Here is a 16,702-nt window from a genome sequence, read left to right on the forward strand (position 1 = left end):
TTTTCCCCCTCTGCTATTCTTTTTTCAGCCCTTGTGAATAAATTAATGGTATTCATTCAACACACAAATGTCTCTCCCCTTGTGACAACTGGACTTCTTTCCTTTTTTGTCTTTGGGCTCTTGTGTGTGTTTTTTAAGGACTGTGAGAAGAAGGGCTGGGATGGAATTGGGGAGGGGAGAGGGTAGCCACGTTTCATGTGACACGTCAATTGGAAAATCAAAACAGGGGTAGTTCATTTGCTCCACCCAGATGAGGCCATCTAGCAGAGCCATGATGAATAGGGGTCAGGCAAGCCACACCTCAAAGATTTATGATTAAGGCTTATTATGTTGGGAAACTGACATTGATTGCTGATTTAAACCAGTGAAACCAATTAATTTGCCAGTGCTGAATAGAAAGCATGGTCAACAGTGTGTGTCATTCTGACAGGTTGGACAGGAAGAAGCAGAGCAAAAGTGAAGGACTAAATGAATGGCTGGCACCCAGCTCTGTTTGGAGGTGGTTAAAAGTTACTACCAGTGATTGACAGCTGATACAAAAAAAGAGAAAGACTGAGGAAAAATTAGATCTGAAGAGCAAAACCAGAAACCCCAGCCACTGATCTGAGTAATTGCCCAAAAATTTGGTTCATAGAAGACATGTACAGGCTGCTGTTTTAGCAATGCTAAGTTGGTTTCATTCATCGGCTCGTACCGAGAGAACCTGAGTAAATGAATGTGAAACATAGCCCTAATAAAATCAGAGAACTGACAGACATGGTTGAACAGAAAAATGTGCTGTATTTCCACTCTGGGGAAGCGGGCACTGTAGTGGATTAGACGCTGCCTGAAACACAAAATGCCTCAGCAGTCTGCTGTTAACCATGTGTCTGACCACTTTTACTGTGCTTCAACTCTTTTGTGCATTTGTCCACAGTGGTACATAAAAGACACAAGCCACAAGTGATATACCTACCACAATCGATTAACCAAGTACATTTTGTGCCGTGATCAAAACAAATGCCATGTTGCGCTTGGCTGTGTGTGTCTGTTTTTTTTTCCTGTGTTTTTTGGGGGAGTTTGTGCATTTAGTTTCTCCTTTATCCGTGTGTTGTCTCACTCAGAAGACACATGCATCATGACAGTGCTTCAAAATGAAATCATTAACTAAATTGCTTTCTAAAAAAGCCACAAGTGTGTGGCAGGATTTGTGTGTGTGTTTGGCTGTGGGCCATGGGCCTCTGGTTCCCAGGCAGCCTCTGCCCCGGCTCTGTTGTGGTTCCCTGCCACCACACTCATTATGCTCAGCCTCAGCACAGCACGGTGCAGGGCTGCGGCTCGCCTCGCTTCACTCACTGGGCTGGTAGGAAATAATCTGGTAATCTCAAACTACTCCTCCATTTCAACTGGGGCCCCATTCACACAAAGAAACTCTTTGTCCTGGGACATTTATGGCCCCCTTTGGCTCTCAATCACTAAATCAATCAAAAACACATTAAACAAATATGTTTTTATACTTAATGTTAAAAGCTTTAAAGGTAATTTTAATGCTATAATGTTGGTATCATACAACAATTCCTACTGTTACTTCTCAAAACTGAAAAACATTTGTACGTAACCAAGGATAAACTGAATGTCATTTTAGAATGTGCAAACAAAGCATACAAATCAGGAGCATACAGTAAATGTACAAAGGAAAAAAAAAACCCTCAACTTTCTGGAAAGTCTATCAATCTACCTGAGATGCATTTTGGTAAACAAAGCAAACCCATTGGAGGGCAAATAGAGACTGAAGGCCAGACAAATATTTGATAAGAGGATAGGAACTGTAGCTGGGCTGTATGATAGGTTAGCCATGACCCAACGTACACACACACACACACACACACACACTCACACTCACCTAACCTTAAATTTGTCTCTGACTATCTGCACTCTACTGAACTAGCAGATGTGTCTTTCACAGCCTTTGGAGTGTGTAACCAATCTGCAAACAATAGCTAGAACTTGACAAAGGTCGCTGCACTTGCAACACACGACTGACAGCAAAAGGGCAGTTGAACCCCAGCAGCCATGGTATGGCATGACATTTGTTTTGTTTTTTTTTCTTCTGTCTTTTTTAACTTTACAGCCCACTAATGCACATAACAATGATCACAGAGTTTCTTTTTTTGCATCTATAACCACTCCATTGCCATCTGAGCTCCTATATAAGCCCCTTACCAAAGTTTAAGTCGCCTTTTTGACCTCATGTTAAGCTAACAGTTAGGGTAAACATGTTCAATCCTATTAACCTAATAATATACTGTACATGGTGCCGGTTAATGTGCCACAGTGCAATGTGCTCAAAGCCCCCTCTGAGGCTTAATTACAACAGACAGCCATGACAATGAAAACGATCCGGCACCAGTCATGCCCTCTAATACCTACTGCTGTGGACACAGGATGTGGAGTGATACAAGAGGAGCTAAATTTCACAATTGCTCCTCTCAATAGCAGATCAAAAATGTTGAGATACTTGTAAGGATTTTCAGTTCAATTATAAGAGGAAATCACACAAAAAGCAGGAGTGTATTCTAAATATAGAGAGGAAATATGGGACAAAAAGGTGGAAGAGGTTTGTACTCTTGACTCCAGGCTTAAGGAGAAGTGGTGTCAGGTGTTTGCAGCCAGTTAAGTCCCATCATTACAGAAAAAAGCCAGCACTCTGCACAGCACATCAGGAGAGGCTTTTCTAGTTTTTGTCAAAGCGGATTGATAAATATGCACCAAAAATGTGACTTTTTGTAGTTACAGGGGTATCAGTACATGTAGAAGAGACTGAAGAGAGGCAGAGAGTACTGTATCTGAATAAATATTGGCAGAGTGCATGTGTTATCTAGAAAATAAGGTCTATATCCTATGTATTTGTGTTGGAAAAACACAGAAAACAGAGACAATACCAAGATACCTACATGAATGATACAACAGTAGAAAACTATATAATCTTTTTTGCTAAATGAAAAGTTTCTGTACTTTGGGACCACAGATTAAATAGTTATTAGCATACACCTTGAGATCCCTACTGTATGTGAAGCATGGTTGTCATAAATCAGAGGAATCAATTCCTCTTCATCAGTTTAATCTGTCACAGTCAAATATAATGAACATTTATTTGCCCAGCCCTTCCAGTGCCATCTATTAGTTTCTGTAGAAAATTAAATAAGATGAAGTACCGTGTGCATTACATCTTATGTTGTTAGCATGACGTGTTTGTGTAGTCGGCGTGCAGTCCCTGCTCTCTGGTGTCCGTAGGGCAGCCGTTCAGCATCAGCCTTCAATATGCTATAAATGGCATCAACATCACTGCAGTTCCATCTAAAAATATAAGACCCAGTTTTTTTTTTCCGTTTCCCTGAATTCTCAATTGCTCAGAAACCTCATAAGACAACCTGTGCATGTTAAAGAATGAGCTTTGGTTCTGGACCTTTACCTGAGTACGTAAGAAATTCCCTGGACTTTGACGGCAAAATGCAAAAACAAATTATAACAGGAAGCAGGATTTTTTTTTTTTTTATCAAGTTTGTCAGCCAGATTTTAAGAAAGCGTCTAAAAGCTATGAAAAGTTTGAAAATTTCCCACATTCCCCTCCCATGGGTGTGCCTGTAAAGTGTTTCACTCTCCTTTCTTGAAAAGCTCTATGGGATTGCATCATGGGACAGGGTGTAAGGCGATGGTAGCAATATACTGTAACATGGGGGAAATACTTCATGTAGGCTGATTCATAAACACCTTGTACGCTGGGTTGGCCACTAAAACGGTCTGTTCTGTAATGGGAGAGCTGATTAAACTGTGCAAAGAAGCCCGTGCACTGGTCCAAGTTTTACTGCACCCACACACAGAGTTGTACAGATGACAGTGTGACTTTGTTTTAATCAAGTCCCAGGTTTTGTGGTGTCTGTTATCTCTGACTAATAGTATGCATTGGCCCTCTCACATTATTAGAGTGGGTCTTTATCGCAGACCCTTATTTGATACAGTTAGCGTTGATGCATTATGAACCACACACCAAGAGTCAGCAGTGATCTGCATATTCAATAACTTCCGTAATTATATGCGCAATTCATCAGATGGGATGTGATTGCAGGGGAAGTGGAATAGAGTGGAATAGAGAGGAGCAAAGAGGTCTGATTCCTGGAGGACTAAAGTCTAATCACAAAACTAACATGATAATTGAAATCTAAATTGAAAGGCTTAGCTCTCAGGGAGAGTATGTCAGACATGGAGTGTAGAGGCACGAGTGTGAGTGAAAAAGAGAGAAAAAAAGAAAGCCAAAACACAAGTGACTAACAGTACATACACAGTTACATACCAAGCTTCTGAATGATTTCCTCCTGAAATAAATGAGCATATAAACGCATATAAGCATATAAAAATCAATCCATGTTAACACACATTTTTGATCCTGACAACTGATCGGTTGTGCAGAGTATAGTAACTGTTGCTTATTCTCAACTTCTAAATTTGTACATCAGATTAACCAGCTTGACTAAATTACTTCTGAAACAACTCTTTTTGTTATAATACACTAAAAAGTGAGGCCATGTACTTTATTTAAAATCCAAGGACAAATATATATATATATATCTTCCTTTCCTTGACACACTTAGAATCAGTCAAATGGAGAAAGTGCATCACAGGTCACCGCAGTAATTGCTCAATATTCCACACTGTCACCATTATCCCTCTTTGTCTGAACAGATCTTTGCTACATGGGCTCTAAATTTCTTATTTTTAGAGTTGACCAAAGTCATTACTTAACAACAATCATGTTAAAAAGGGACATATTCACGTTGTCAAGTTAGTTGCCCTTGGTTTTCTTTCCTTTCCTTTCCTTTCATGCTGGCATGCCGAACTGTTTTATCTTCCTGAACACATTCTGTGAAGTTATACATAATTATATAAACAATTTTCTTTTCCAATGCATGTAATCAGAGGTGTATTGTGTCAGGGCACTAAACTGAAATACAGCTGTCCTCTATTTAACCTCAGAGCTGTGCTACCGTCACATTTGAAACTCAGATGTTTTACTCATTGTGAATGTAACCCAAAGAAGGAGAGACAGTGCAGAAAAGTCCTCTGTCCCATCCCCCCCCTTCTCTGCTCTCTCTCGACTACAGGATTCATATTCATCCCTCAATAACGTTTAATTAGTAATGCCAAATTCATTAACCTGTACTGCTGTTACGCTGGCCTCAACCATAAATTAGCTTAATGTGAGCAGACGTATTGCAGCTGTAATAAGGGACATAAAACTCAAAGAGAAACACATACTGTTCCTCCATAGTCATGGATCATTATAACTCAGCAGTGTTTTAGAGCGGGAGCACTGCTTTTTAGAGCAGCCCATCAAACACATTTTTCTACTAATGCTAAAAATGCTTTAAGGCTCTCACCTCAAGATGTGTAATGTATTAACAAAACACATTTATATAATTGCAGTTTTTAAGACAAGAATTTTTTTTCAAAAAGCCAAAAATGCTGTAAGATACCTTTTTCTAATACCATGAATGCAGGTATATATATATATATATATATATATATATATATATATATATATATATATGTATTTGTTTTTCTATATATTTCTAATGGGTTGAAGTCAAAAGCCTTATGTTTCAAGGGAATGAATACATTTTGGCTTAGGGCATGCTATACCTATCAAAGGGAGACATTGCACTAGTTTCCCAGTCAGCTAACATTTAGAATATTTAGAATGGCCAAACGTGGTTTTGTTTCTTGGGTGGACAAATGGTGTCAGGAAACAAACTGCTATTGTAAAAACCTCAGACGACCTTCACTGTCCTAGGATTACACATAGACCTTTCTGCTCCTCTATCCCCCAGTGATCTCGCCTAACAACTCGCACCAAAGAGCCTATTAGGCCTGGATCCCACTTTGTTGTTAAAAAGGGTCTTGTCCTTTCAGAACACTCGCTTCCTTGCTTTCAGTTTTTTCAAGCATAGGTGGTGGAGAAACACAAGTTCATTGTTCCCTCGCAGATGGAAGTTGGAGTTACCAGGGTAACAGCTCTAATCCTCCTTTTTTACCACTTTTTTCATATTAACAGCCTATCGAGTGCTACCTTTTAAGTCACAGGAAAGAGCGCTCACTCACTTTTAATTAGCTATGATTCTGTTTGCCAGGAGACAGCATGATGAGCTAATCGAAATATACGAAATAATGTTGTACCGCAAGCAGCTACTTCTTTCTCCTGCGGCCTGCTCCAAGAATAACAATAATGAGGCCATTATTGAGGATTGCACTTTAAAACGCTGCCCTGCCACCAACACAGAGGACATAATTGTTCTGGTGTTTTCCATATAATCAACAACCCATTGTCGATGACTTGAGAACTAAGGGAGCAAAGAATGGGCGCCATAATGATTGGTTTGTGCTGCCATGAAGATCCTGTATAAAGTGTCCACTGAGGAAGGACCTTGATAGACTACTGATTTTCTTGTGAGGGTTGTGCATGAAGACAACTGTCTGGCTTTGTAGAAAAATGTCCTTTTGCTTTTTGTCTGTCTTGCCACTCGAATAGCCCCCAAGCCGCATTAGAGAAGAACCATTCATATGGTGAAAGGCTGGGAGTCACACAGACTCATGTGAAGGGGCCACATAGTTGTTGGAAAGAATAGCCATTTATATAACCTCCCTCCAATCCAGAAAAAAATATAGCCAATCGCTGGAAGATAATAAAATGTGTGTTTGTTATTCATAAGAGGCTTTCCCTGAGTATAATGTATTGTAACATCTGACCCACACCTCCACACATTTATTTTAAAAGTCAATTTAGTTCACTAGTCATGTATGTCAACTGAGCTTTATTTAACATGTCGGGATGGCTCAATTAGATAATTGCATATCTCTGATACAAAACCAATGCATTAAACGTAGGCGGGCCATTTGGAAATGAAACTGGCCCAGGGAGCCCATAATGATAACCGGCGTCTGAAAATAAAATATTTTGCCAAAAAGTTACACATCTAAACTTACTGGGTGAGAGCTCAGCAGGGTTGTACAAACACAGTGCAGCACCTATTAGCTGTGCTCCATTGTGAAGGAGTGAGAGAGACAGAGCTCGAGGGCAGGAGGAATGCTAAGTGGGCCCCTTAGCCTAGTCAACCTTCAGTGGGTTTCATTTATCTTCATCTTGTTAGACTAAATTAATTAACAATCTCAATGCTACACACTTTCTCCTTTCATTACATCAAATAATGGCAGAAATGTGGGGGGAGGTCCTGCCCACTGGGAGCAGACAGACACTGAAGACATCTCTCTCTCTCTCTCTCTCTCTCTCATCTCTGTTTTTTTCCCTTCACTCTCATTTTTTTAGTCTCTCTGACTACAAAAAACAAAACTCTGTTATATGCCTACCATAAACATATAAAAAATTGATCTAAAATGAAAACACCTCTCCTGCCCCATTAAAATCACTGTGCACATTGTATCTTGCATGTAGGAAACTGTCACACTTTGTTTAAGAACTATTTAAAATTTAAGCATACTGATATTATTTTTCGTGAGACAGTACAAAGGCTTTTACTGAAACACAGAGTTTACATTTCTCCACACTTCTAAAGAGCTTGGTCTGTTTTTCACAATAGCTCTGCGATCAAGAAGCTGCATTTGTCAAGTGAAAGTGGATACTTTGCATAAACTCATTGTGTGTGACTTAAAATAAACCTCATGACTCATTAGAGTAACGAAAGGCCTGTCCGTTGTGCTATAACATCTGATGTAACAAGTCGTAAACATCTGCACATGGAGGCAGGTATGTATGAGTATACTCACAATGTCCCCTTTGACCTAATTCAGCTACTTGAGAAAAAGATACTGGGATTCTTCACTGGAGGAATGTCTTAACTGTCACGTCCATCCACCCCTGTTTCTCTCCTCTTTTCCCCTTTCACCCCTGCCCCCACCCTACAGCCCACTCCAGGATACAAGGCTTATCCATGCAAAATGGCTAACCCTGACGCAAAGCCTGCCTTTAATCTAAGCCTGATTGTTTGAGGTCTCCAATCTCCCGTCAGTGTGCGTGATATCTTTCGACTGTGCTTCTTCTTTAATTAAAATAGACACTGGCAGAAGGATGTGGATTAACAATGCAATAATGTGTTTACAATAATCACAGTGTTTCCTCACAGCTTTGAGAACAAAAGCAAACTGCTGAGAGAAAGACAAGGTCAAAGGTCATATTGATTTTTCTTTCTTTCCTTTTGTAGATGGGGATTGGAAATAGGAAAATCCTGCCAGTCATGTGTAGCGCTCCAAATCCACTGTAACACAAAGGATACTGTACATCTTTTACAGTTTGGCGCTGTTCTCCTCCTTCCCAATGGGTTTCAACAAATGCTGAGTTTGTGTTCCTACCGTAAAATGACTTTAGTATTATATTTTGTGCTGAAATATAAATATATTTACTTTATAATATGCAATGATTGACTTTTCTCTCATGAAATGTGATTAAATTTTAAAAAAAAGGTTTAATTACCAGTTAACTGTGCTATGTAAAAATCTATGAGGGTATATTTTTTTCACTGTATATTTTGCAAAATTAATCACACATTTGGTATCAGTCCAATTCAGCTACAACTCAGACATCACAGTACTTTAGCATGTTTTTTTTTTTCTTCTATTTTCTAATTTCTATGTTTTAAAATATATGTAGGACTTGATCTTTTAGTGAGGTTTTTAATGGATTCTAAAGGAAAAATAAAATGTATTTTACTGCGTATGAGATTTTCCCATTGAATTCCTGAAGGACATTTTGACTAGCAAGAGTAATCGTATCAAATTGTCCTTTCTTTTTAAAATGCCCCCAACAGTTCTGAGAGAGAAAAAAATGCTGTTAATTTAATCAAATAAGTGACCTTTTGAAAAAGAAATCAAAGAGGATTCATTAGCTTTAGTAAAGTTTGGCTGACAGCAGCTTTGAAAGGCAGATGCTGCTGCTGTGGCTTCTAATGAGCCACCCCTAATTAGGGAGCAACACTGGAGCCTAGAGAAGGTGGTTGACTAGGAAAGGAGCCAATGGTAAATACACTCTCTTATTTACTTCCTCTGTGTGTAATGACAGCACACATTTTTAATTAGAATCACAGGAAGAGTAAAGACAAAAAATGTAAATCTTTATGGTAGGTTGAATACAAACACAGAGCACAACAGGAAACAACAGAACATCACAAAACCGATGTGCCAGCTCCTGTCTTACCCCTGATTTAGGGTAGTTGGTAAGGGAGGGCAGATGGGAGAGTGGTCAGACAAAAGCATGCAGTGTAAAAACACATCGAGGTTCATATCCAGGCCCTTTAAGCTTTAAAAAGGAGAGGAAAAAAGAGGCCATGTCATCTACCTTTGCCCCTCAAGTTGATGTGTCTGACTGGAGGCTATCGGGGTGAACATGCCAGTCAGTCACACACTACACGAGCACAATCATAACACATGGTTTGGGTAAATATGTTAAAACCCTTGTTTGACACAGCTCAAATATACAGACACATGCGCACACACAGATATGTGCACGCACACACAGGACAAAGTCTAAAGCTAACAGTATGTCTGAAACTTTAACCCCTGTGAGCCCAGTACCACCCATGCCCGAACTGTGATCCTGAATGGCAACAACGGAAATGAAACTAACCTCAGTAAAAAGCTGCTACGAAGAAAGCCCTCCATGTCAGCGTGTGGGGTTCTGGCAGGAAAAATCACAGAGAACCATTTTCACTATGAAACGAGTAATAATCAAGCAGAAGAACAAGGAGAAAAGGGAGAAAAAGAAAGAAAGAAAAACACATAGAGCATACATGTTCCTCCTATAATAAGGCATGTCTTTAATTAAAGCAGAAATATGGTTACGAACCCATCCTCTCTTTTATGAACTGACATCATTAATTATACCTCTTTCCATCGAGGGAGTGGATTTGCATACAACATTGGTTTGCACTGAGAGCCTGATGATATGTTTGCATCAAATAAACTTTGCCTACTGATCTCTATACAGTCTTTTTCCACGGCTGTGTGCAGATATATACATGTACATCCAGCACAGTAACCGCAGATCCCAGAGCAGCCCCAGTCAGTTCAGAGTAGCAAACGGTGGTCCAGCTGCAGCCCATGTGTGGCGAGGGTGCTGTGGCTTCTGGGAGCCCAGCCGCACAGCACCAATGAGGCAGGAGGATGTGGTCATGATGTCACCACTTGCAGGGGTCGTTCAGAAGCCTTACCCACAAAATTCTGGAGACACATGGCTAAAAATTACTTACAACAGGTTTCCATTAGCATATGTTATTGGTCTGTATAATATACACTTTTATTGTGTTAGCATCGGTTGGATATTGATTAGGGGCTCCCATGTGTTTTGTTTTAAGTGGTAAAAACAAGCAGTGACTCCAGAGAACACATTTGTGAGTGGAACTTTTGGCAGTGGTTGAAATTTTTATATTTGTCAGATCTTATAGCTAGCCTTGTAAAGATACTCAGCCACTGAAATGACAAGGATAATCTCTAACAAAAACATTTTCAGCTTTTTAACCCCTCATTTTGCTTGCACGATCCTGTTATTTAATTTAATAACTTTGCATATTGAAGAGCTGCATAGTCTGCATATCAAAATTACTGCTGTGAAAATTACTACTTTTTAACACCAATAGATGAGAAAATATGTTTTTATAAATTTTTGCCATCAACATGAATAACACAATGTACAACAGCAAATGACATCTCAGCCCTTAAACACCTAAAGTTTTAGTGGCATGGGTGTAATTTGGCATTTTCTCTCTTCGCTTTCTTGGCTCATAAGACAAAGCCTCTGAGAGAATGGAAAAAATGAGCCGGGCCCAAGGACACTGTGCCTTTCAGTTCGGCCAGCACTTAGCGAGGCAGTGGATCCACAAGGCCCAGAGGGCTCAGCCGAGACTTTTCTCACAATAAGGTGTCTGGGGAGGCGGGAGTGGCATAGCCAGGGGCGCTGCTCTGCTCTTTTCTCCACTCAGCTGGGCCCTGTGCACATAATACCATCACCACACCACAGCACACCAAGCCAGTGACAACGTGAGAAAACAACCGTCAAACAGTGCAGAGCAGATCAAGCGTGTCTCCTCACTTCTCTGAGTGCAAAAAGCACACATGCTCCAAGGCAGGCACACACAAAACACAACAACTAAAACACAAGCATGAATTTACCCTCAGTTTACGGTGGATGCAATCGCGTTGAAGTGCATAGCAAAACTTTCCTCACATAGTACGGAAAGAAAGAAAAATGTGTGTATTTAGCTGGAATCTGACTTCTTCATCTTTCTAAAAACAGTTAACTAGCAAAGCAAATGAAATGGATCGGCCAGTGTTGAGTTCCTATCTTTATCTTTGGTTTTCCTATATAACCCTTGTTCTGTCTGCCTTTCTCTCTACTTGTGTTTCCTCAGCTGTGCCTGCTGTCTACAGTCCCATTGTGGTCAGAAACAACTGAACTTAGCCCATCGTAGCAAAGGTGCGGTTTGGAGAGCAAGTAACCAAACTCAGGAAAAAGTGACTGAATTACATTGTATTTGCTGTCCTCCGAATACTAAAAGCAAGAAAGGTTTTAAATTAAGGCTACGATTCAAGGGCAGGGAATCTGAGGAAGGAGAGGCAGATAGGGTAGACATCACTAAGTTGGCCTGGACCAGTCTGAGCAGCACGGCAGCCCTTTCGAAGAATGAGCCTCTGCCAAAAGCTGTCTCTGCCTAACCAAGTCTCCTACCATCTGCAACAAATGTGCTCTATTAAAGCAGTACCATATGGACAACAAGCTAGCTATTAACACGGCTTCAGCACATCCCCTTAACCCAGCCCAGATTTCAAACTTCCAGTCAAATTGACTGCTGATTTAATGCACCGCCAGCAGCCATGTGGGTCTTGGCACGAGACGGCACTCTCAGCCTTCAGTCATTAACAGGCTCACGTAGCGCAGCGTGCACAGTGAGGCACAGAAGCTAGCTGCACAGATCCTATAGTAACTACATCCCAGGTTAACATGGTATATCCTTTAACCAGTTCCATATGAGTAAAGGAAGTCTATCCAGCACAGAGGGAAGAGAGAAGCTGCTCTAATCCAGGATCTCCAACCTTTTTGAGACGAGTAAACCAGGCCTCAAAACATTCTATTGTACGGAGTGGAAACAAGCTTATGAAGCAGATCTGCCCACAGAGCGTCTGCAATGGCAGCCTAACTGGTGGCTTATGTCTCAGTTCTTCCAGAGTGATGGAGAGTGTGTTTGCTGCCTCTGCATGGATCCAAAATGGCAGTGATTAACCCTGCAGGGTGTGAGGGGGGGGACACTTTAATCCCTGTGGGCCGGGCGGCCATGTTGACGCCTCTCCCTTCTCTGAGTCATGGGGGGACCCACCCACTGCTCACAAAGCCATGCTCTCTTCTCCTCGACCATGACGCCACAGCTATGAGCCCTCTGTTCTACGACCCAGAGACAACACACACACACACACACACTAAATCAATTACAGTTCTGTGGTTTTAACCCGACTCCAAAGTTCAGTAAATTTTGTTTATTTATTTTTTCTCCTCCTGTCTCAGCTGCTTAGATACTATACATAATGAGAGTGGAAACACATCTCTTCTGTCAGACGCCTGAACATACACAGTGCTGTAAACTAACAAAGACTTGGCTTTGGTGAGATTAGATCTTATTTTTATACAATGTTTTACTTTTAGACTTGTTAATTATTAACCCATTTTGTATTGAGATTACAATCTGTCATACCAAGCCGACATTTTTTTTGTTTGTCTTGTTTTGTTTGAGTAATGAGCATTTTTTTACATGACTGAAATCAAAATCTAGAAATAACAAACACAAGAATAGATTATTGTTATGAGTACTACTAAGTGGAGTGGTATTCTTGTTCTGCAGCTGTTAATTATGGAAAGAAGTTCAAAATATTCTCTATGCTTTCTTTCCTGTGAGCATTAAATATGAGAAAAGAGCTCTACAGTCATATTCCTAGGCAAACTTAAGTGATAAGCTAAAGAGCGCCTGATGACAGTCTAATTAAATAAGCCTTTCAGTGCTCTCGGTGGAGCAGTGGAATGTGTGAAAAAGTACCGCTGGTTCGAGAGGAGGGAGATCCAGAGAGGGAGAAAAGCTGTCCAAGCAATCCCAACATCCCAACAGACAGTTTTACACCACCTCAACACCCAGTCACATGAAATATAGTGATACCTGCTGCATGTGTCCACACCGACATAGAATATGTACATATAGTGTATGTATGTATGTGGGACACGCAAATACGCACCTTATGTTACCTTTACTAATAGCAACAGTGTCCCTTTGACACCCCTCCACTTCCCCAACCCTTGATGCACACATACACACATCGCACATACACAAAGACCTGCACACACACACACGCACACACACACATGCGCACACACACACACATCTCAGTCAGAGCTGCCAGATGAGTAGTGAATTAATTTGTGTGAGCCACTCCAACATTAGGAAGGTGTGTTGAAAGGTGTCTGCTCATGTTTCAAATTAAACGCGCTGCTGGTCAGCATTAGCACCTCGCCACCCGTCTGCAACTGACACTTAGGGGGCTGGGGGGATGGGAGGAAGGAGGGGAGCCCATCCGCCGTTCACACTGGAATAATTAGAACATGTCAGGAAGAATTAATTTCCTCATTTTTCAAAAGGATACACAGAAATTACCATGTTATTATATGACAGGGTCCCTGGGAGGATTGGATTAAATTTGATTTCTTGCGCAGCCCACACAACAAATTAAAGTCATAAATAAGATGGAAAGAAGCGGGGCACAGAGCATATGTTTATGGCAATGAGTGAAGCCAGGGGACCAGAAACAACTATCTTCATTTCATTTTATTTAAATCAGGCCGACACCGTGTGTCTGAATGACAGCAGTTGCTAATGGGTCGAGATTAACACAGAGATCCAGATAAAAAGTAATGGAACGTACAGTGTATACACTACTGCCTGTTATTTGGCAAAAGATGATGAGTTATGACAGGGAATTGCTTGATTCAGGCCTGACAAACCAAGTTAAAGATGAGATTAATTTACTTTTTACAGCGTCCACTGACAAAGCTGTTTTCTAACCACATGTGCAGTATTTAAAGCTGTCTAAAATGCCCTAATCTTTAAAAAAAACAATACTGCCCACCATCTCTCTTCCTGGGGCTTGTTGGGTTACTGTTACAATTTAATACTGACTTGCCTGGTAAGAGTTTTTCAACTCTTTTAAAATGGGCTGTCATTAGAGCCTAGCACTCCCCTGGGCACCACAAACTTTAAATAATTTGCGAATCAATTAACTGGCTACTCTCAACGCAACAGGGATTTCACACTCCAGGGTCGTGGTGCATTATCAGTTGGAGACGATTCATGGCGTTTTGGGAGAAAAGTTCATGGTTGAAATCATTAATTCATTTTACCGGACTTTTAGTTATGCATTACTTTCTACAGCTGGGGTAGCAAGAAAATTAATGGCATGTTCTTTAGTCCTGTTTTCTGCCGTATAGAGCTGTTAGGTGAAACTCTGCTGTACAATACAGAGGAATATACCACATGAAGCAGGGCAGCAGCCAAATCTATATTAGACTTATACCCCTCAGAAGATGAAATAAAAATGTTCAACTTATAATAATAACAATGATAAATTATGAGACATTTCTTTTTGATGTGATTTAATATAGAGCATATTAAATTATCTAAAAAAAAAAACAAATCTGTATCAATTCCTAAAATAAAATTTACTTTTGATTTGATTAATTTGATTTAGCAACAAAGTTTAGGAAGGGAACAGTTCACTTTCTTCTTTTCTTTTTTTTTTTTTTACATGCTTGCCAGGTAATGATGTGCAACCATTTGTTTCCTGAATTCACACTGGGATGCCCTGAAGTAATTGAGGCTGATGAAATTAAAATCTTTGTTAGACGGTCTTTGTCGAGCAGTCTCTCTTCGCCAACATATTGACCATAATAAGTGCAAGGTCAGTGCACTGAAGAGGTCCATTTGATAAATAATAGATGAAGAATAACCATTCAAAGGTGATTAATTTTCATTTCATGGTGAAGTGGTGTTTATTTAATTTCTGAGAAAATGGCTGCCCCACATCCTTCAGTAGCGTCATATGTAGAGGACTGTGAACTGTGAGACTGCTGCATATTAGATAAATGGCATATACTACCAAACAGTCGGTATGGACTATTCAGATGATCCATCATGTTCTTCGGTGTTTCCAAATGAAACTGCATGAGCGTAATTGAACTTGTTTAAGCACTGGAGTCAAAACTATCAACTTCCTGTCATGTTTTATTAATTAAACCAGATGATTAAAGCTGCAAAGAGTCGGATTGCTTGAGGATATCACAATTTACTTATGTAACTTGACTGACTGCTTTGACAAATACCGACAGGTCCTGAATACCTTGACAGAGTATTTTCAGATGTACCAGCAATGACTTTTCTTACTTTAACAATTTTACACATATGTGTGCGTCACCGCTTGCCTGCAAATGCCTAAAGATTTTCACTTGTTTTTCATTTTCATCAGCTTTCACTGCAAACTCAGCAACAGTAATACACAGCAGAGACTTGGTGCTGGTAGGCAGGCGCATGTTCATGAAGGCACAAGTGGGTGTTTGACATGAAATAGCATAATTAAACAATGGCAAATGGCCATGAACTTTTGATTCAGGAAAACATTTCTCAGCTGCTATTGAAGAGCCTCTAAACCACATTAATATGACTCTCATCATACTGTATCTCCAACTGACATTTGGAAGAAAAGAATAATATCTACTAAGTTCCCCACCTTTATTTGCTTAATATCTTAGATACATTTTTATTAGAAAACCTGCACGAGCAGCAGCTGAGCAAAGACTATTAAAGTAATATAAAATTGATGCAAAGATGACTGTGGGATTCTCTATTTCTAAAGTAAAATATTGTATTTTATAGCAGACGTCTTAGTCCATGGCCCTGAAATTTCTCAGATAAAGTCTTTTAAAGTGAAATATTTTAACCAGAGTCAATGAGCCTAGCTCTGTGATCCTGACGTTTGTGCCATGATACTACCCAGGATTGCAGAGGCATTGTTGCATTAATAAAACTATGCAAACCACTGAAGCAGTCTCAAGTCTTGTGTAAAGAATGACGATTATGCTAAGACTAGATCTGGAAAGTTTCCAAAAAGAGTGAAAATCACTGTTAATGTGCAACAAAAATTTAATTGACCAAGGTTAAGCGCACTTCAAATATTAAAAATGTTGTTATTGCTTTGTTTCTTTCTTTTAATAGAGACCTTACTTTTATTTTACAGTATGATGAATATTTGGTGAACAATACTTGTCTTCCTACTTTAAATGCTTATTTCAGCTAATGACATTTTTGCTTAGAAAATAAAAAAATGTAGCTTTGACCTTTTTTTTTTCATATGATGCTTCCTGCACACATCAAGGTGCTTGGTGATAATTTTGATATTGAAATAGTAACTCCCTAACAACAAACTGGGTTGCAACACACAAAATGAAAAAGAAATAATGCATGATAATGGGAAATCCAATATGGCAACATGCAATCACTACAGGAAAATAAGTTGGAAAATCTGGTGTCTAAAAGGTCTGTCAGTAACTATGTCCCTGTATAACTGTCTAATTGTG

At 39.9% G+C, this 16,702-nt stretch overlaps 1 protein-coding gene across 1 annotated transcript in view; it reads right to left on the bottom strand.

The window, feature by feature from the left end:
- sox6 (SRY-box transcription factor 6) overlaps positions 1 to 16,702 on the bottom strand; it is a 126,344-nt gene that overhangs the window by 90,038 nt on the left and 19,604 nt on the right. The window contains exon 3 of the mRNA XM_030130301.1: positions 9,668 to 9,718. Within this exon, the coding sequence (XP_029986161.1) occupies positions 9,668 to 9,702 (35 nt within the window). The 5' untranslated portion in view covers positions 9,703 to 9,718. The remainder of the gene's footprint in view (positions 1 to 9,667; positions 9,719 to 16,702) is intronic.

This window comes from Sphaeramia orbicularis, chromosome 3 (assembly GCF_902148855.1).
Source record: "Sphaeramia orbicularis chromosome 3, fSphaOr1.1, whole genome shotgun sequence".
NCBI lineage: Eukaryota > Metazoa > Chordata > Actinopteri > Kurtiformes > Apogonidae > Sphaeramia > Sphaeramia orbicularis.